Source organism: Amphibalanus amphitrite, unplaced genomic scaffold, assembly GCF_019059575.1.
Source record: "Amphibalanus amphitrite isolate SeventyFive unplaced genomic scaffold, NRLGWU_Aamphi_draft 000021F_arrow, whole genome shotgun sequence".
Taxonomy (NCBI): domain Eukaryota; kingdom Metazoa; phylum Arthropoda; class Thecostraca; order Balanomorpha; family Balanidae; genus Amphibalanus; species Amphibalanus amphitrite.
Genome location: NW_024881517.1, coordinates 369,795 through 389,781, shown reverse-complemented (window position 1 = coordinate 389,781; position 19,987 = coordinate 369,795). Strand labels below are relative to the sequence as shown.

At 50.7% G+C, this 19,987-nt stretch overlaps 2 protein-coding genes across 4 annotated transcripts; both read left to right on the top strand.

Annotated features, from left to right (window-relative positions):
• Positions 1-149: 149 nt before the first annotated feature.
• LOC122390803 (methylthioribose-1-phosphate isomerase-like) lies at positions 150-19,453 on the top strand. Its single transcript, XM_043384124.1, has 7 exons — positions 150-284; positions 14,602-14,762; positions 15,202-15,437; positions 16,309-16,517; positions 17,041-17,249; positions 17,651-17,807; positions 18,198-19,453. The coding sequence occupies exons 2-7, from the start codon at positions 14,631-14,633 to the stop codon at positions 18,314-18,316; spliced, it is 1,062 nt and encodes a 353-aa protein (XP_043240059.1). The 5' UTR covers positions 150-284; positions 14,602-14,630; the 3' UTR covers positions 18,317-19,453.
• LOC122390792 (mucolipin-3-like) lies at positions 170-13,963 on the top strand. 3 transcript variants are annotated; one of them, XM_043384103.1, is made up of 2 exons: positions 170-321; positions 10,774-13,963. In XM_043384103.1, exon 2 carries the CDS (start codon positions 10,851-10,853, stop codon positions 12,849-12,851), a length of 2,001 nt encoding a protein of 666 aa, XP_043240038.1. In that variant the 5' UTR covers positions 170-321; positions 10,774-10,850; the 3' UTR covers positions 12,852-13,963. The 3 variants fall into 3 exon arrangements, with proteins under 3 accessions (XP_043240038.1, XP_043240028.1, XP_043240045.1); XM_043384093.1 differs by lacking the exon at positions 170-321 and adding an exon at positions 568-1,193; XM_043384110.1 differs by lacking the exon at positions 170-321 and adding an exon at positions 8,875-9,073.
• Positions 19,454-19,987: the final 534 nt, after the last annotated feature.

Sequence of the window (19,987 nt, the reverse complement as noted above, 5' to 3'; positions counted from 1 at the left end):
GGGTAGGCTACTTATCATTATTGGTGCATTATGTACCACACCACCGTACACTGAAATAGTTTAAAGATATATTGAAGATCTCTAATCGATCATATCTTATTAATGACGTCATAATAAGGCGCAAGTAAAAACTTGGGTGAAGGCAGAATTTCGCTGATCTTGAAAAAAAACTGAATGCGAAAAAAAACACGGCGAGTGATCGATCGGGCTGGGTACTGCTTGGATAATGGGGCGTCGTTGATATTTTTGATATTTACACTTGTGGATACCTGCTGCCCTGCTTTGTGAGTTTCTCCTCCTTATGGGATTATTCAGATAAGGGTGCGTGAATAAATTCTTTTTAAGCACCCGTCGCTCTGCGCATCAAATGTCGCATGTGTTATTTGGCATGCAAAGTAATATAATCTGATTACTTTTTGGTTTATTTAGTTAATAAACCTTACATAACCCTACTTCTTACTTGACAATAAATAACTGTATACAATTTACCTGAAATCTGGCATCCTTACCACCAACCTCTGGTATTTGCTACTTGCCAGATGCTCACCTCAGTCGGGCAAACTGCAGGGAGGTAATCTAAAATAAGATTAATCTAATTTGAGATTATGACGTCACCGAAATGGGCGGAGCGATGACCATATAAGGAGCGATAATCAATATTTAGATTATATTTCCGACGTGTCCTCATTCAAACCCCTCATAACCATCGAAGAACTGCTCATAACCACGATATTTTTTTGTTGAGTGACAGACAAAACCCGATCCTACAGATTGCGAACTGGCCAGCACATTTGAGATTGGACTTTGGGAGTTATGACGTGAATAGTGAAGGTCACCGCTGAACGGGCAAATACATTAATCCATTTTACTCCTTTTTATGGTACTCATTAAATGTTAAGAAAGGATTTTTTGGCAGTTCTGAGATAAGAAATATTAAATTATTCAATCCCACTACGAAAAAATGCGTATAATACAACGCATTTATTTCATTTCGGCTACGGCGATTTACGGCCGCGATCTAGCTCTGTCCGTGGCGTCGTGTATCCTCTCGGTAATAATTTTTTCCCGCCCGTATTTTTCGATGGAATGGTGCCAAAGTGGTACCAAAATAATGGTAACATGTTATTTACCCAGCAAAATTAAAGTTGGGTGGTAGAAGTGTGGCATTAATGCGTTATTGGCGTACAAAACCGGTGAGTGTGTTGTTATGAAGGTGACTCAGCTGCACCCCCAGTCATTTCAACCTAGTTTTTTGACAAAATATTGTCAGGCATGGCATGTTTTTGTTAATTTTGACAACTTAGGACATCAATCAACACATCCTGAATCGTTGGTGCCAATTCATTATAAACCTTTGTCTGAGAGAGTAGAAATGAGTTGCTGGGACACTTCTCTGAAAATGTAAACATTGTATTATGGTGTCATATTTCCAGAAATAATTCTGAATTTTGATTATTTATATTTTTCCTTGAAATGACAGTCTGTGTGTTTGTGGTTTGGGGTGCAGTTTTGGCTTATATTTTCAATGCTTTTAATGCTATACGGGTATTTTAACACGAAACTCAAAAGTATGAATTATTCAAAGTTGCATGCCCCGGAACCCCAGTCAGAGCCCAACAGGGCTGCAATACATGACATCATTGCGGAAATCAAACAAGTTAGGTAGTTTTTATCTTTATAAAGTGCGGTAGGTCCCAAGGGATACCAAAACTTGAGTAGCCTCCGTAGTTACGGGAAGTGTTACAGGAAAAGTCGTGGGACGATATCGTTGTTAGGCCAGGTCATTGGTATTCCACATTCACATGGCATTATATACCTTGAATAGGCTTTTGAGCTTAAATAAAAACAAATTTTGATTGCTTATTTCTGTGTTTTATTTTCTAAAATAGCTTAAATATACTTACAGAAAGCCAGGTAATGTGCTGTATTTTTCTTTTCTACGTTAGACTGGCTCTATCTCCCTGCACAGGACGTGACGTTCCAGCGCCTTATACTGTCAGATTATAATGCTAGGGTTTAAACTTTATGCCTACCCTCTTGGATGCGAGATATGTAATCTTAATTTAGATTAGGCCAGCTGAATGTAATCTAATTTAAGATTAGTCAGCTGATTGTGTAATCTAAATAAAGATTAGTCAGCTGATGACATAATCTGAATATAGATTATCCGCCCATTGAGGCTGGATTTTTAATCCTAATTTAGATTATGTTCCCCATCATATTTCAGGAACCCCAAATTTTTTCTCAGAGCTGTTTTGGTGCTTCAGAGGCAGTTTGAGATGTTAACTGTGCTTTGTGAAAGAGTGGTGTGATTCTGTCACTCCTTGGCCACTACACAGCTGTTTCTGCAGAGGACTGCACAAATGCCCAAATATGGGCATAGAATAATCTAAATTCTGATTAATCTACATTTAGATTACCTCCCTGCAGTTTGCCCAACTGACCTAGTAGATGCTCACCTAGTAGATTGGATAAGAGGCATGGGAGCAGGATTGCTCATAGGATGCTGCCTCTCTCACTGTTTCGACATGTGTTGGTCCAGTTTCTTCTTAAATGTACTGATGGTGTGACTCATGACCACATCTTCTGGCAGGTTGTTCCAGCTGTCGACGACTCGGGACGAGAAGAACATGTTCCGCTTGTGTGTCCGGTGTCTCGGTTTACTTAACTTGAGGGGGTGTCCACGAGTCCTGTGTCGGTGTGGTCCTGCTTGCAGTCCAAGAAACTTGTCGCCAGCGTTCACCAGGTCAATGCCTTTTAGTATCTTGAATACTTGGATCAAGTCGCCTCTGTGCCGACGTTCCTGTAGGGTAGTTAGGTCCAGTCTTCTTAGGCGCTCTTCATATGGTAGGTCCGCTAGGCCTGGCACAAGCTTTGTAGCTCTCCTCTGGATTTTCTCAAGTTTCGTTATATCTTTTTGCAGATATGGATTCCAGGTTTGTACCGCGTACTCGAGTCGGGGGCGCACCAAGGACTTATAGAGCGACATGAACATTTCTTGGTCCATACAGGTGAATGTTCTTTTGATTCTTCCCAGCATTGCACTTGCTCCGGCCACGACTTGTGCGACTTGTGCTGACGGCTTCAGGCTTGGTGTCAGGAGTACTCCTAGGTCCTTTTCTCGTTCAGTGGTTGCCAAGGCAATTCCCTTCATCGTGTACCCATGGTTCATATTCCTGTCACCAAAGTGCATGACCTTGCATTTCTCGGGGTTGAATGTAAGCAGCCAAGTCTTGCTCCATTGGTCCAGCTTCATTAGGTCAGCCTGTAGGATGGAATGGTCGTCGGCAGACTGGATGCTCCTGTAGATTTTCGCATCATCTGCAAACAATTTCCCTGGTGATTGTAGGTCATCCAGAAGGTCGTTAACGTACACCAGGAACAGTACTGGCCCGAGAACGCTGCCTTGGGGGACGCCGCTCCACACTGCTCTCCATCCAGAGCAATGGCCCCGAACGCATACTCTCTGCTTGCGAGTCGTCAGGAAGTCATCAATCCACTGCAGGATCTCTCCATCGATGCCAGCACTCCTGAGCTTGACAAGCAGTTGCGGATGTGGGACCGAGTCAAACGCTTTTTGACAATCCAGGTACACAGCGTCAACGCAGTAGCCATCATCGAGGTCATTCTCCAGGTCAAACATATACTCAAGAAGTTGAGTGACACAGGATCTCCTGGACCTGAAGCCATGCTGGTTCTGAGTGATAATATTGTGTTGTTCGAGGTGTTCCACTATTCTTGTCTTCAACAGCCTCTCCAACACCTTGCAGGGGACGGAGGTCAAGCTTATTGGACGGTAGTTAAGTGGCTCGGTGCGTCTCCCTTTCTTGTGAATCGGGGTCACATTGGCCTTTGTCCAGTCACTGGGGAGCTTTCCTGCTGCCAGAGACTTCCCAAAGATGATCGACAGTGGTTCTGCCAAGTTTCTAGCACAGCTTTTTAGAACAACAGGATGGATCCCGTCTGGGCTAGGCGCAGATGGGTTCAGCTGTGTCAGTATGTTGTACACATCATCAACATCAATTTCACACCTCGTAAGTCTGTCATCAGCAGGGAATGGAGGGCCTGGGGGACATACTCCAGCCGTCTTGTTGAATACTTTCTGGAATTGTTCATTCATCTCTTCACATGTTTCTTCTAGTGTCGTTGTCAGTTTCCCATCTTGCTTCTTGACCATCAGTATGTCTTCCTTGATTGAGGTCTTGCTTCGAGCATATGCATAAAATGCCTTTGGGTTGGATTTTATTTCATTTGCTAACTTGTGTTCGAAATCGTACTTGGCTTTCCTCACTGTCTTGGTGGCTGTATTCCTTGCCTGGACATATAGCTGTCTCAGTCTCTTAGAATTTCTGTTCTTCCGTAGTTTCGACCATGCGTCTTCCTTCAGCTTAACCTGCTGGAGAACCTCCCTTGTCACCCACTTTTTCTTGTAACGACCTCTTCGTGCATGGGAGTAGAGGGGTACTGTTTGGGCGATTGTTGACTGGTATTTGTTGAGAAAAACATTCCAGGCCTCATCTACATCCAGGGGGGTTAAAACACCCTCCCAGTTGACCTCATCGAACATGGTGGAGGCTAGCTCATAGTCCCCTTTATGGAAGTTTCTCTTAAGAGGACCAGAGGACCAGAGGGCTGTTCGGCTGTGCAGCCAAAATGAAATATGCTGCAGCGCGCATGCGCAGTGAGGGCTATGTGGCCCGTTAGTCCCGCCCACACCACTACTGCATCATCGCCTGTGTGACGTCACCTACTGAAGCATACTTCTCTTTCCTGCAGCTGGAAATTTGGTGCTGCAGGAGACGAAAGTGGCGTGGATTTAAGTTCACTGTCTATTATTTCTTATTGTAAGCGGTTTGTGTGCTGTTTTTTAGTATCATTATCACTTTTCAGTGGCATATTGCTCTTAACCACATTTGAATGCTATTTAACTGTTACCTACTGAGCGACAATCACCGGTCCACCCACCCGCGCCACGGTTCACCACAAGTGGAGTAGGCTGCAGTGATGCTCGACCGTGGCGTGCCGGCGGAGAGTGGGCGGAGCCAGGCGGCTGCAGGCTGACGTCACCCAAATATGACGCACACACACAGCACAGATCTATGCTGCACTTGCAGGGACCCGAATAGCCCTCATAGGTTGAGGATGATAATTTGTATTATGAGGCTGTGAGCACTGAGCTATGCACTGTTTTTTTCTTCTTCTAAAATTGTGGAAGCTTGAATTGGATATTGGCAATGCCTTACCTTCAATGACCCCTGGGAACCTTACCTTTGGCCTGACGGCTGACGCATAAAGTGACCGAAGGTTCATTCCTTTTGGCACTTGAATGCCACCTATGGTGTGTCGATAGTGCTATGTGGCCCAGGGATCGAGTTAGAAGGGTTGTGTTAAAAGAAAAAATAAGCATGATGTGGAAATTCAGAACTCAGGTCTCAGGTGCCTCAGCTGGGTGCAGGCTAAATTATTCTAAATCTGAAATATTCCAAAATTCAAATGCAAAACTATTATGTTTCTGACAAAGTCTTTCATTGGTTCTGAAACCAAGTTATAACATGTCATTACAACATTCAGTAGTACCATCATACAGTGTCTCAAATGATTTTTGTAAATTTGTTTTCTTCCTCACACTATCCCACCTATCCCACTATCCCACCTATCCCACCTATCCCACCTATCCCACACTATCCCAAGGGACTATCCCACCTTTAACATGGGGTTTGAGTTGAGATAGCCAAGTTTGCGGCGAGGTTCAGAAACCACTATCTATCTAGGTTGCAACCCCCGTGGCCTCTTGGTGTTGAAGAAATTCGTTCCCTTCATTTGAAAATGGGCCTTGCGCAAGGCCCTATCTTCAACATGGAGCGACCGTTAGTGTGACGTCACCTCGTTTAGTCATTCTGATTTAAATGGGTTTGTTCGTTGAAAAATCGCTTAAAACTTGGTCTGAACTTTGTTGTGGTGCCTACAGAGTAAAAAGAATCAGCTTTATGACAGTAATGTGGCCTGGGGAAGGAGGTAATTTTGGGCTGTGACGTCACATATTTGAAAGTTTGTGTTTGGAATATGGGAAGCCTAAGATGTTTAATGAAAAATAAATGCCAGAACCGTGTTCCTGGTCATCCAATCTATAAAGTCGGGCACAATTTAACTGGTTTTAACAACATTTTAGAAGGTGGGACAGTCCGCGCCGAGCTGGGGGGGGGGAGGTGTTTGAACACCCCCCTGTGGTTTTTGGCACACCTGTTGGCTGTTTGTCCATGTTTTCTGCACATGTTGTGAAAATTTTAGACCCAGGGGCCGTATTCACGTCGATCATTTTCGTAAGAATTTTCTTAAGTTTGACCTACTTCTTAAGTAAATTTTTTCAATCACGTGAACTCCGTCGATAAAAACTTAAGAAGTGTCGACGTGAATACCAAATTATACTTACGAAAGAAAATCGACTTACGAAGTCGACGTGAATACGGCCCCTGGTCTCTCAAGATCAGGTCACGCCAAGTGACCTCACCTCAGAAAAAAATTGGAATGCTCGTCATAGCTACACCGACTGAACGATTGACTTGAAACTTTCAGCGATTGATAAGAGTAACAATATCTGTAAAACGTATATCTCGGAATTTTGATTTCGGTGACATAAGGTCAGGTCAATTTTGCGGCCTCTCCATTATAAGTCAATGGGAGAAAATTAAAAAGCGTCTCTTTTGCACGAACGCCATTCTAGACACTCTCAAACATCGGGATATAGGTAAAATTGACACACTGAACCGGAAAATGGCACCTGTGACCCCTCGTTATGTGCCCCGAGGTCATCTCATTCTCAGGTCATGAATAGTATCTAACAGTTTTTCGCTAATAAATTCTGATAGAGGCATGCTAGAGCGATGAAAACGCCTTATATGTTTTCGACTCGACGATGCGGATCGACTGTTATGCAACATGACCTTTTCCGGTCAGGTCATGACCTTGACCTGAGGTCAAATTTTTAAGTTGACTGTTCAAGGTCAAATTATAGTTCATTCGAAGCGTCTCGACGAGAGGAACACGATGCTGGCAAAAGTAACGTCGTGGCTCTTTTGAGTCAAAAGTTATTGCCGAAAAAAACACTTCGTAAAAACGGCTATTTTTGGAGTTTTTGCCCTCTGGAGGCTAAACCGTTGACCTGAGGTCAAATCTGAGGACATGTTGGCGAAAGAGCGTTAAAAGAGCTATCGAATGCGCTTTTCTGCGGCGCTGTAGCTCTATCGGTTCTCGAGTTAGCCGTTGGCAGTCTCCAAAATGTTGAAATAGCCAACATTTTACCTTTGGTAACCTCTGGTGACCTGACCTTTCACCTGACCCAAAAAAACGACCGAAGTGTTTTCGACCTTATTTTGGACGTTCTTTCGATTGCCGCTTACCGCGTGTCGCTACGTGGCCCAGGAGCCGAGTTAGAAGGGGGAGGTGTTCAGCCCCCCCCCCCGGCCCGGCGCGGAAGTCTCGGAGCACCGGCCCGGCGCGGGTTAATTGCATGGTCAAATTTACCCAGTTGTTCATTTATACTGAAATCCAATATGAAGAGAGCATGATCTTTAAAACAATATTGATTAAAAAAAAATCCATAATAAAATTTTAAACATTTCAATAAAATTGGAAGCAAGCTTTGTTTTTGAAGAGTAAATTATAACCATTTTTATTGTGTGCCTGACATCAATCACCGAAACAATGGGGCCAAACAGATGTCTACCCAACCAGCCAAAAATGAACCTTAATTCAAGACTATATGAACCTGGAGCCATGTACTTAAAAGGCTCGCGGGAAATTTATGAACATTCATAAACAGTATTGCTAAATTTCCTATAATATGATGAAATGGAAAGGTCACAAATGTATAGTTAGGTACCATGTGTAACATTTCCTTAGGTAACTGTGCAGGGATTCCTTTGGCTGCTTAATTGCTTGTACAGCCCTCGGCAGACTGCGTGGTACTGGTAGGTATTCTTTTTTTCGACAAAAGCGATAATAACTTAAAGGCTATGCTATCAGTCGGTCAGAACTCACTGTAAATAGATGCGCCATGCTCCACTCCTTCGATGAGGTCTATCACTAAACAAATTATGCGCCTTGTGTGGCAGCAAAATGCAAAGTTTGTTTTGGGGGCAAATATAAACTTTCGGGTTTTGCTGCCGAACTAGATGGAAAATGAATACGGTGATGATGCCAATCTAAGGTGCGGAGTCCCACGCGTGTTGCTGTTACGATTTCCGAATGACCGATAGCATAGTATTCGCGTTATTCTCGTTTTTGTCGAAAAAAAGAATACCTACCACGCAGTTTGCAGAGGGCTGTACCTAGTTATTTCTATTGTGCTACGGAGGCCCATAGCATGGCCCGACTCTCACCCTGCATGGTCCATTGTCCACACCTATTTTCAGGAAATTCTGCCTATTGTTTCATGAAAAAAACTAGGTAAATAAGGCTGTAGTTTGTTGTGACTTCACTAAGTTCACTTCGGTTTGGTATTTACCGGATTTTTAGTATTAAAAAAGTAAAATGATTTCCTCGTCTGCTTCATCTGAATTTCGTGTCACCTATAAGCTGTCTATTGTTTGATAAATCTAGGTCATAGTTATGAACGATAAATGTTGCGTTATTCTCATTTAGATTGAAAGGTAACCATGTTTACTACTTGTCCACCGTGCATGGACACACCGTCACCGTCGTGCCGTGCTGCGCTCGGCGGGCGAGGGAGCGGCGCAACTCGTCCTGTCGGAGCCGGCCCGCGGCCCGGGGTGGAGTAGAGGGGGGGGGGGAGGGCGGCCGGTCCTCAGTCGCCGCTGCGCGCCGCCGCCGCCCGGGGACGCCTCAGCGCCGCGCTAGACCCGAGCCAAGACCGCTGTTTCTCATCGTCGAGCGGTGCCGTGAGGAGGGGTAGAACCTCCAGGCGTCCTGTCCAGCTCCGTGGCGTCACGGCGCTCTTGTTCCGTGTTGGAGCGGCGAGGAGGGCGGAGGAGCGTGGGTGGCCGTCACTGGGCCCGTCGCCTGTCTCGCCGGAGCCAGTGTGCGCGCCGTGGTCTGGTGCGGCCGACAAACAGCGGTACGTGGGCTGACGGGCGGTTATCTGGACTGGCCACTGGCGGGTCGGCATGCTTGGGTATTTGGATGGAGCGACCGGCTGCATGATGGAACCCGGGTGGTCCGCGACTGTCAATCCAACTGTGCGCTCGATGTGGGCCGGTCGAATCCAGCTGGGTGTGCCGGGTCGAAACTGGTTTGAATCTGCACCGTGTGGCTTTTGGCTGCCGAATATGGAGCCTGTCTGGCGAGCACTTAGATATGTCATTTTGCCTGTCGATTGCACTGCGTAGGTACTGACAAAGAGCGGTTTGTTAGAACACCGCTCACCCATTGTCGGTAAATTTGATTATTTACCCCCATGTTATCCTGCTAAATGCATTCTGCTGATAAATGACGATTATAACGAAGTTTGAAATTCTTGGTCAAAAGATCTTTGTTTGGTTATTGTCTTGATGTCACTATTAATTTTGATTATTGGGCCTTCCAAAAAAAAAAACGAGTTTGTTTTATTTCTCAAGCTATGGACGGTCGCTTGGTACTTTATTGACCACTAGTGCATCCCGATTAGTAAGTGAAACTTGGGCAGGGACTAAGCACGCGCCTTAGACACGATCATTTGACATTTGTACCAGATTTGTGCACCTCTTTGGTTCAGGCTTTCTTTGAATTCTTTAAAGTTTGGTTCTCTGAAAGTTGGAGAAATAGTCGTCCAGAGGTACCCTTTTGGTCAGTTTTCCCCTCGTCAGCTAAGCATGGTAATAGATGATGCGTATTCTACCGTGGTTTACCCAAGGAGCAGTCTTGACTCTGGATTGGATCAGTATATATAGGTTTTACTTCTGGCTTTCGTTTGGCGTTGGTTTGGAGCAGCCCAGTTTGCTGCTGATGTTGTGCTCAGGCTAGCTGTTGCTCTGTTTTCGGTCCGGTGGCCGCCCTTCCTGTCCTGGTGTGCTCGATGCCTGGCCTGGGTCTGGACACCGTGTGTCTGTCTGTTGTGTCACATGTCGTCCACATTCTGCATCCGGCGGCGCTCTGTCGTGTCGCCGCCGGTGACCCAGTTGGGTTCCGGCCGGTCTCTGTCAGCTCCAGCAGCTGACCCGGGTCTGTAATTCGGAGGGTCGGCTGCTCGTCTCTGGCCGCCGATCAAGTAACTGGGGGAGGTCTCCGCGTTATGTAACAAGCATGTTCGTGTGTAGTTGGCTAATTGCAGAGGGAGTTGCACAATAATGCCTGCTCGGACGAAAAGTTTAATGCTCTTGGGTTTATTACGGCTCAGCGCATATTTCTTGGCTTCGGTAATACCGGTGAATGACAGCGATTTCGGTATTAGCCCTGCGTACTTGAACGTGTATGGGTTTTCTGCTACGAAGTTTGATCGAACATAGGTGTGCTACGTAGGTAGTTATTGGATGCAGTTCATTTTGCCCCCGCGTTGCATGCTATTATTAACGATGATTCGCTGGGCCAAGCGTTTCCAGACTTGAATGAGACCCGCAGAGACACGGGTCACTTGAACTCTAATTAACTGGGGAATAAAATGTTCCTTCCATAAGACCGCCATGACTTCGACAGTCCATCCCTTGTCTGACTTATTGATAGCTGACACTTTTCTCAATTTTCATGTAGTTTGAGTAGGCATTAGTAGGCATGTAGTTTGAATAGGCATTAGATTGGCTGACTTGTATAGACCATTTATGTCAATGTATCTAACTGTTGCAGGTGTTCGGCGCTGGCTCTGCCGGCGGACTCCTGACGGCTGAAGACGGCGCCGAGTTCGGGCGGCTGCGCGGGCTGCCATGCAGGCCACGCTGGCGCACAGTCCGTGCCCGTCACCGCTGCCGGGCCGTCGGCTCTCGCGCTCCCGGGAGTCGCTCACGGATGCAGAGGTGTCTGACCTGCTGGCGGCCGGCGCGCGCGGACCGGCACCCAGGGACGGCTGCGGCAGCAGTGGCGCCGCCAGCGCCGGCCTCCGGCTCAACGTGCCACAGGAGATGACACAGACGCCGCCACGCTCCGGCTCCGAGCGCTGGGAGCGCATCAACTCGCCGGACCCGCACCAGCGCGCCGCCGGCGAGCGCACCCGCCGCAAGCTGCAGTTCTTCTTCATGAACCCGCTGGACAAGTGGCGCGCGCGCCGCCGGCCGCCCTACAAGTTGACCATCCAGCTGGTGAAGGTGGTACTGGTGACGCTGCAGCTCACGCTGTTCGCCAGTCGGCGCTTCTCGCACGTGACCTACCTGCAGACGAGCCAGGTGTCGCTGCAGCACCTGCTGGTGCGCGGCTGGGACGTCAGCCGGGAGGTCAACGCCTACCCGCCGGCCATCGGACCGCTGGCCGTCTACGCGCAGGCCGACTACTTCGCCGCGCTAGACTTCGCCATCAACGCCTACTACGACATCAGGAACCTGTCGACAGCCGGTGTGGACTACCCGGCCTCGAGCGGTCCCGTGTCGCAGCTCTGTGTCGACGAGTACCGCGTGGCCGACATCCGGCCGGCCGACATGTGGTACCGCTTCGACGAGCACCTGCAGACGCGCTGTCTGGTGGTGCGCCCGGCCGAGGCCGACTTGGTGGCGCACAACGTCTCCAGCCAGCGCTACATGCGCGAGCACGACTTCAACGTGTCCTTCTCGAGCCTGAGCGAGACGCGACTCTCGCTGGGCCTGAACGCGGTGAAGCTGAAGCTGGTGATGCCGCTGGACGTCCCGGACTGCTACTACTTCAACGTGACGGTGACTCTGGACAACAGCAACCAGGACGGCCAGATACTGCTCTCGATGAACGTGGAGCCGAGCTTGCGCCGCTGCGACGGCGACGTCGAGTTCCGCACGGACGACACCGAGATCGAGGTGCTGTTCACGCTGGTGAATGTGCTGGTCATCGTGGTGTGCGCCGTGTCGCTAGTGATGTGCGTGCGCGCCCTGTACCGCGCCCAGCTGCTTCGGCAGGAGACCGACCAGGTGATGCGCAAGTTCTTCGACTACTCGCTCACCACGGAGGAGCACCTGCGCTTCCTGAACCTGTGGTACGTTCTCATCATCATCAACGACGGCCTCATCATCCTGGCGTCGCTGATGAAGATCCAGCTGGAGAACAAGTTCGGCGACTACCAGGTGGACGCCGGCACGTGGAACGTCTGCTCGGTGATGCTTGGCATCGGCAACCTGCTGGTCTGGGTGGGCGTGCTCCGCTACCTGGGCTTCTTCAGCGCTTACAACGTGCTCATCCTGACCGTGCGCAAGTCGCTGCCGAGCGTGCTCCGCTTCTCCGTGTGTGCGCTCATCTGCTACGCCGGCTTCCTGTTCTGCGGCTGGCTGATCCTTAACCCGTACAACATGAAGTTCCGCACGCTCAGCCTCACCTCGGAGACGCTGTTCTCGCTGATGAACGGAGACGACATGTTCGCCACGTTCGCGCAGACGTCCCGCAGGTCGATGCTAGTCTACTGGTTCTCCAAGTTCTACGTCTACGTCTTCGTCTTTTTCTTCATCTACCTGGTGCTCAGTCTTATGATCTCCATCATCATGGACTCGTACGAGACCATCAAGACGTACTACCAGGAGGGTTTCCCGCAGACGCCGCTGGACGAGTTTATGCAGGTGCGCCGCCACGACCCGGCGACGGGCGTGTACCGCCAGGACGAGGACGAGCTGCTGCTGTTCCGCCTGCTCACCTTCTGGAGCGGCTGCTGCAAACCGGACCCGAGCGGCCTGGTCGGCCCGCCGGCCGACTCCAGTCCGCTCACCGACTCGGAGACCACGCCGCTGCTGCGCTCGGCCGCCGCCGTCCCCGCCTGAGGTCGCCGCGGCCCTCGCGGCGGCCCCGCCGTACATCCCCGAGGCCCCGAGAGGGACGCGTGGCTGCCGCTCTCGCCACCCGGGCACCGGTAGAACCGAGCGCTTGGAGCGCGCTGATGTTCAAAGATCGGAAAGGCCGCTGAAGTCTGTCAACTCGTGTGAGTGTTGCGCTTGTGGTGCAGGCTTTTCTAGTTTGAAAACGACGCTGCTCACTTTTTGAGCGTCGCTGCTGCCTGAAAAGGTGGTAGGTAGCTGATGTGTCTTCCGTGATCCGTCGCTTCTGCGCAGATAAGAATCTCATTGAAGGTTATCTTAGAGCCACCAGCCCACTTCCTGACTTTTACACTGACCAAAACCTATGCAAAACTGCTAAGGGGCTTTTACATAAGGGAAGTACGGGGTCGGTTATCCTTTTAGATTATATTAAAAACAAGTGAAAGTGGTGAGACATAGATAGCCTTTGTGCCAAGTAGATCAGTATTATTGATTTTTCGTCAAATCAACGAAGTCACATATTTTCCGAACTATCTGCTGATAGTATTTAGAGTGGTAAGCAGTGAGTTATGTGTGATTGGCCGTGAAAGTCAGTGGTGTTTTAGGGTGTGATGGCGTACGAGTGTCGTACGTATTGGTGTGATTTTATCACGACTCTGTATCTTTGCTGTGAGAGTTGTTGCAATTGTATTAACGTTATTTGCATGATTCATAATTAATTGATCAAAATAGTCATGATTATAATTTATAATAGTCATCAGCTGCAATATGCATATGTTATCATTGATTGCGTTTATCTAGTTCTGTTTAGCCCTGACGCCATTATCGAGCAACAGATCCACCGTACCCGGTTACCGTATCACCATGCCAACAGCCTGCACGTCGCAGCCGGCTGCCCTGGTTTATTGCAATATGAAACATTAACTGTGTTGTATATCGTGTATGAACGCTATCATGCTGCCGTGCTGACCCAGCCGGCCGGCCGGCCCTGTGGCCATAACGGTGCTGTTTTTCCGCGCTAATGAGTGTGACTGTGGCGGTCTGACCGGCCCGTGCGCTCCGGGCTCCCCGCGCGGCGGACGGGGCACGGACGGATGTAAATACACGCTGTCGTATGGGCGCCGGCTCTGCGGTGTGTCGGGGCTCGTGTGCAGGCTGGGGCGGGCGAGCGGGCGGCGGGGGACCGCCGGTGGTCCCGACAGGGAGGCCGGGCCGAACCCGGTGTCCGGTGTCTGTCCCACGCTGTGTTTTGTCCGCCCGTGTGGCGGGCCGGACGAGGCTGGGATGTGCCGCGTTCGCCCCCGTCCCGCCGGTGTTTACGGAAAAACGCCACGCGTGGGTCGCATGCATGCGTCTGGAGGACAGAGGCACTTGGCTCAAGGTCCGCCCAACAGACCTAGGCGGCAGACAGACGCCGCCCGCCGCCGGAGCCTGTTGACTTACACCGAGTAGCTGCGGCAGACCGTCATTGTGCGAGTCGGTTCTGGGCATCGCAGAGTACTGATATTTCCCGAAGCCCACTCGTAAATCACAGATCCATAACTGGTACTGTATTACCGGCCGTTAGTCTGTTTAATCCCATAGTGTAGTTCAAAGTCCATATCGAGCCCATCGCTCCCGTAATCCAATCGACTTCGAACCCGGTCGCTGCCCGTCTCGATCAGCCAGGCTCTTGATTTCAATCACGGGCTGTTGAACAGTCCACCACTCCGGGACAATCTGCTGAACTGACCCCCGGTTCTGTGTGCGTCCTCAGTGTGTGACCTGCCCTGACCTGCTGAGACGATGACGCTGGAGGCGATCCGCTACTCGCGCGGCCGGCTGGAGGTGCTGGACCAGCTGCTGCTGCCTCATCAGACCGTCTACATACCTGTCCCTGATGCTGACGCCGGATGGACCGTCATCAATAAGATGCAGGTGGGAATTGATGGCCTGTCACTGTGTTTTATAGACGTCTCTAGTGGGAAGTGGGAGCCGAGTATGTGTACTGTGTAGGTATATCTGTCTATGAATGGTCACACCGGGCCCGGACTCCTGACGTGTGCCAGAGTCCAGACTGGCCGGGACGGGCGAGGTCATGTGGTACAACGCGCTGGCGCTGGGGGCCGACCGTTATTGATGCCAGCATCAAACAAACTGGCGGATTGGATGTATGCCTTGTATGTGGATTGTGTGTACGTATATTAGTGACCTCTGACCAAAATGGACCAATCCGTGATTCAGCCCATAATTGTAGCCATTCTGGTGACCTGCGACTTGGCTTGTGACCTGGCCTGTGACTTGGCCTGTGACCTGACCTGTGACCTGGCCTGTTACCTAATATGTGACCTGACCTGTGACCTTCCCGTGACCTCAGGTGCGTGGCGCGCCCGCCATTGCCATTGTGGGCTGCCTGAGTCTGGCGGTGGAGCTCACCACCGGCCGGCAGTTCGAGACGTCCGCGGCGCTGTTGGAGCACGTGCGGCAGAGACTGGCGCACCTGATCACCTCTCGGCCGACGGCAGTCAACCTGAAGAAGGCGGCTGTCACACTGATCGAGCTGGCGGAGAGCACAGAGAGCGAGGGCGGAGGAGTGGAAAAACTGAGGGACAGGTCAGTAAGCCAGCTGGGGAGTCAGGGGGGACACACTGAGGGACAGGTCAGCAGGGAGCTGGAAGGCGGCGGTAGCCTGAGGGGGCGCGTGGGGGGGGGGCTTGGACATACTGAGGGACAGGTCAGTAGTGACTGTGAGCTGGGGGGGGGGGGGGGCTGAGGGACAGGTCATTGGGGAGCTGGGCGGCGATGGTAGCCTGGGGATTTGGCCGAGAGAGTTTGGCCGAGGGGTGTAAACGGGTATGTTCGCTGCTGATTAAATGGGTGTGCTTTGAACTTCTTGTAGTATCTTGTGTAAAAAGAAAGTTGCGTCCCACGCAAGCAGTTCGAGTAGCTTCTTATGGCTCGAAAGCAAATAACTACGTTGCCCCATCAATTTCACCATTCTTCGCGATTCGTCCTTCCTGTTGGTGTGTCTTGCTCTCGCGCTCTCCCGCCTGCCCTCTGACCTCCCATCCGCGCCCTGTCCCGGTACTACAGCGTAGTGTCTGCCTGCGAGGCGATGCTGGCCGCTGACTCCCCCGCGCCCTGTCCCGGTACTACAGCGTAGTGTCTGCCTGCGAGGCGATGCTGAATCTCTGACTCCCCCGCGCCCTGTCCCGGTACTACAGCGTGGTGTCTGCCTGTGAGGCGATGCTGGCCGCTGACTCCCCCGCGCCCTGTCCCGGTATTACAGCGTGGTGTCTGCCTGCGAGGCGATGCTGGCCGCTGACTCCCCCGCGCCCTGTCCCGGTATTACAGCGTGGTGTCTGCCTGCGAGGCGATGCTGGCCGCTGACTCCCCCGCGCCCTGTCCCGGTATTACAGCGTGGTGTCTGCCTGTGAGGCGATGCTGGCCGCTGACTCCCCCGCGCCCTGTCCCGGTACTACAGCGTGGTGTCTGCCTGCGAGGCGATGCTGGCCGCTGACGTGGCCGATAATCGGGCGATCGGTGAACACGGCGCGGCGGCGCTGCTGAGCTCGGCGGCCGCCGGCAGCCCCGTGTCCGTCCTCACCCACTGCAACACGGGATCACTGGCTACGGCCGGGCACGGCACGGCGCTGGGCGTCATCCGCTCCCTGCACGCCGCCGGCAGACTCGGTACGGACTCAGACAGAATGGGTACGGACTACGGACTGTGTGTGGGACAGGCTGGTTACGGCAGTCACTGCGACAGACTGGGTATAGTTACAGACTCGGTACGGACTCGAGACAGAATGGGCAGGCTGGGTACGGTAGTCACTGCGACAGACTGGGCATGGTCACAAATGCGGTGCGGGCTTAGAGTATAGACAGACTCGGTGCGGTACTCGGCAGTCAGTGCGACAGACTGCGGCAGGCTGTATGTGACGACTCGGTACGGTCATCAGACCTTGTGAAAACTTACTAGCTCGTGGTGGGTACTTTATCGATTCGTGAACAATTTCTTGAAAGCAAGGTCGCTTTGCTGAGACAGTGTGGCGTTATTTCAACCATCAGCAATATGCCAGTAGTGTCATTTGTACGGGTAGAGACTAGAGACAGGCAAGTGTCATCGCTACCAGTACCGATTAGTTCACTGCCCCGCCGCTGTGTGTCGCTGCTGTAGACTGAACCTCTGAGTCTGCCCTCTCCCTCCCCCCAGGCAGGGCGTACTGCACCGAGACGCGGCCGTACATGCAGGGCGCGCGGCTCACCAGCTACGAGCTCGTGCACGACGCGATCCCCGCCACGCTGGTGTGCGACTCGGCCGTGTCGGCGCTGCTGCGAACGGGCCGCGTCCAGGCGGTGGTGGTGGGCGCCGACCGGGTGGCGGCCAACGGGGACACGGCCAACAAAATCGGCACCTACCAGGTGAGCCCAGAGGCAGGGAGGGAAGGGCAGAGGACAGAGGGAGCCGACCGGGTGGCGGCCAACGGGGACACGGCCAACAAAATCGGCACCTACCAGGTGAGGGAAGAGGCAGGGAGGGAAGGGCAGAGGGTGAGTGGAACAGAGGGCGCTGTGCTACCTGTGAACTAGAGAGGCGTAGAGGTTTTGAGGAACGAACTGATTGGACTCGATAACTGCTGTTTGAAATGCATCGCTGGGCTTGGAGCATACACTTACTTGTGCAGTTAACAATTAACTGCTACAACAAACCTTCGCAAAAGGTGTGAGTAACTTCACGTAGCTTTCGTGTCCACATTTCCAACTTTCTCACCTAAGCCTGCCTTTCTCTCTGACCGTCGCTATCGCGGTCTGTGCACCCTCAGCTGGCGATCGCGGCCGCTCACCACTCTGTACCGTTCTATATTGCGGCGCCGGCCACCTCCATCGACCTGGGACTGCCCAGCGGAGACCAGATCCCCATCGAGGAGCGGCCCGCCGACGAAATGCTGCAGCTGGCCGGCCAGCGCGTGGCGGCCCAGGGTGAGCTGACACCTGGCGGCGGTATTTAGGAGTAGTAGTTATCTGAACGGCCGCTAGAGGTAAACTGGCTTTTGCTTTATGCCACGTGAGAGATGCGTTTATTTGTGAATAAAGATGTTGATGGTGAGTACTCGTATTATGCTATTTAGATCTATTTATATATGTTATACGTCAGTGATGGCCTATGTAACGATTTCTGGCAGACCAAGGCCATATTCAAAGTAGTCGTTGCACCACCGATCTTTGGAGCCATTTCTAAATTGTTATTGCACTTTATTCTGATTTATACACCAGTGTATGCCCATTCATAAACCGTCTCGGCTCTCTGGTCGCCTTCTCCCGCCCTTTGAGCTCCCCGGCCCATTACCGCCAATTGTCTGGTGTCGGCAGGTATTGAGGTGTGGAACCCGGCGTTCGACGTCACGCCGGCCAGTCTGATCACGGGCGGTATCATCACCGAGAAGGGCGTCCTTCCGGCCGGAGAGGTCAGCCGCATCGCCACACTGTAGCGCGGGCTGGAGAGCGGGCAGAGGTCACCATGTGTGTTGTCTGATAGTTGAAGGAGTCATTTTTGTACGAGCTCTGCGATTGTGAAAATCGTCGGGACGTGTCCAGTGGTTTGAAGTTTCGATATTATTTTCGAATCGGCTGTAAACGAATCTCGCTTTGTATCTCACGAGCTTGCCATATATATCAGGACCTCTTCAGTTGATGAGCTCAGTTTTTTTTTTTTTGCTTGGTAGCTTGCAAGTATGCCCACCTGGGCTGTTTATAAGGGGGTTTGCTACCAACGTAACCCTAGTTTTATATATATTCGATGTGGGGGTCATGCTGCTTACTTGATGCTTGGTTAACTGTATCCAGCACATTTCTGCATACGCGTGTAGTTATCATTAGGTAGGCATCTGATTATTGTTAACCCTAACATAATTGTCTTGGGATTTGCATCGTAATTTTAGCCGGTGTTTTTCTCCTTTACATTTTCCCTTTTTAGTCAATTTCGTCAACAGGTGATCTGACTACTGTTTTGTTTTGTGACATACGTGCTACGAAGGCAAGGCCGGCGCTTTGAACAGTTATATGAAGAAAAGGCACAGCATGTGAACACGCAATTCGTCAATACGCTTAAAGTGACCATCCCACCTTAACATTAGTTTTGAGTTGAGATAGCCAAATTGGTGGCCATGGCCTGAAAATACCGGTTTGGGCACTCACAACATCGAAAAATGCTTTAATTCGGAGATATGGAATTTCAAACTTGCAGTTTTCGGATTCTAAGGGGCTAATGCATTGGTATGCCCCCTTAGAATTTGTGACGTCAGCGGAGGTCTAACAGTTTTTAAATCTTTTACTAAAACGTTTGGAGCACGCGGTGGTATATGCTGCTTTGCGCGCAACAAATGCCGCACTTTCAAATAAAGTCGCTAGGAACAGCGGAGATCCCAAAAAGTAAACAAAAGTAAAAGTCTAATATCTTGAAAACCGGTGAATATTTTTCGATGAAATTTGGTACATATTCGTTTTCGCTCTTTCTGAACCGAGCGACATCACTTTCATGCCAATTCATTAACTTTTTTGAAGGTGGGAGGGTCCCTTTAACCGACGGAACATTGTGCGGACAATACACGTGTCAATCGAGACATAAATCACCTTTGTTTAAGTCAATCTAAGTCAGGGGTGTCTAGCTGGAGTCGGAGTCGGAATTTGTCGGAGTCGACATTTCCGATTTGAGTCGGAGTCGGAGCGAATTTTGGGGGATGGAGTCGGAGTCAAAGTCGAAGCCACCGAAAATCCATCGGCTTCGCAACCCTGGTCTAATCATTGCCCATTCTGTTGGATTAATTGATATCCTCTTAACCCTCGCCGGCCGAGGGGGGGGGGGTCGGGTGCCGCCCCCCCCCCCCCATAGGGTTTTTTCGCGATAGTTCCGAACACGCTGGCGATAGAGAGTTGAAACTTGGCATACCTGACCTTTGATTCAAGCCGGATCTTTTGACACCAACCGTATTTTTGGGTCAGGTCAGGTCACTGACCTATGACGTCATAAGTGAACCTCTGCACGGTCTTCAGATGTCGCAACTTCGCAACGCCCTCACTGCCAGAGGAGATGTCACAAGGAAATGAAACTTGCAGGATCTAGTATCCATTATGAGTCTCACAACTTGTATTTCTCGGATTTT

Bases quoted from the DNA above. Each gene is read 5' to 3' on its own strand.
- LOC122390792 (XM_043384103.1), top strand. From the start codon at position 10,851: ATGCAGGCCACGCTGGCGCACAGTCCGTGCCCGTCACCGCTGCCGGGC.
- LOC122390803 (XM_043384124.1), top strand. From the start codon at position 14,631: ATGACGCTGGAGGCGATCCGCTACTCGCGCGGCCGGCTGGAGGTGCTG. The intron at 15,438-16,308 runs GTCAGTAAGCCA...CCGGTACTACAG, and splicing joins GTGGAAAAACTGAGGGACAG to CGTGGTGTCTGCCTGCGAGG. The intron at 16,518-17,040 runs GTACGGACTCAG...CCCTCCCCCCAG, and splicing joins GCACGCCGCCGGCAGACTCG to GCAGGGCGTACTGCACCGAG.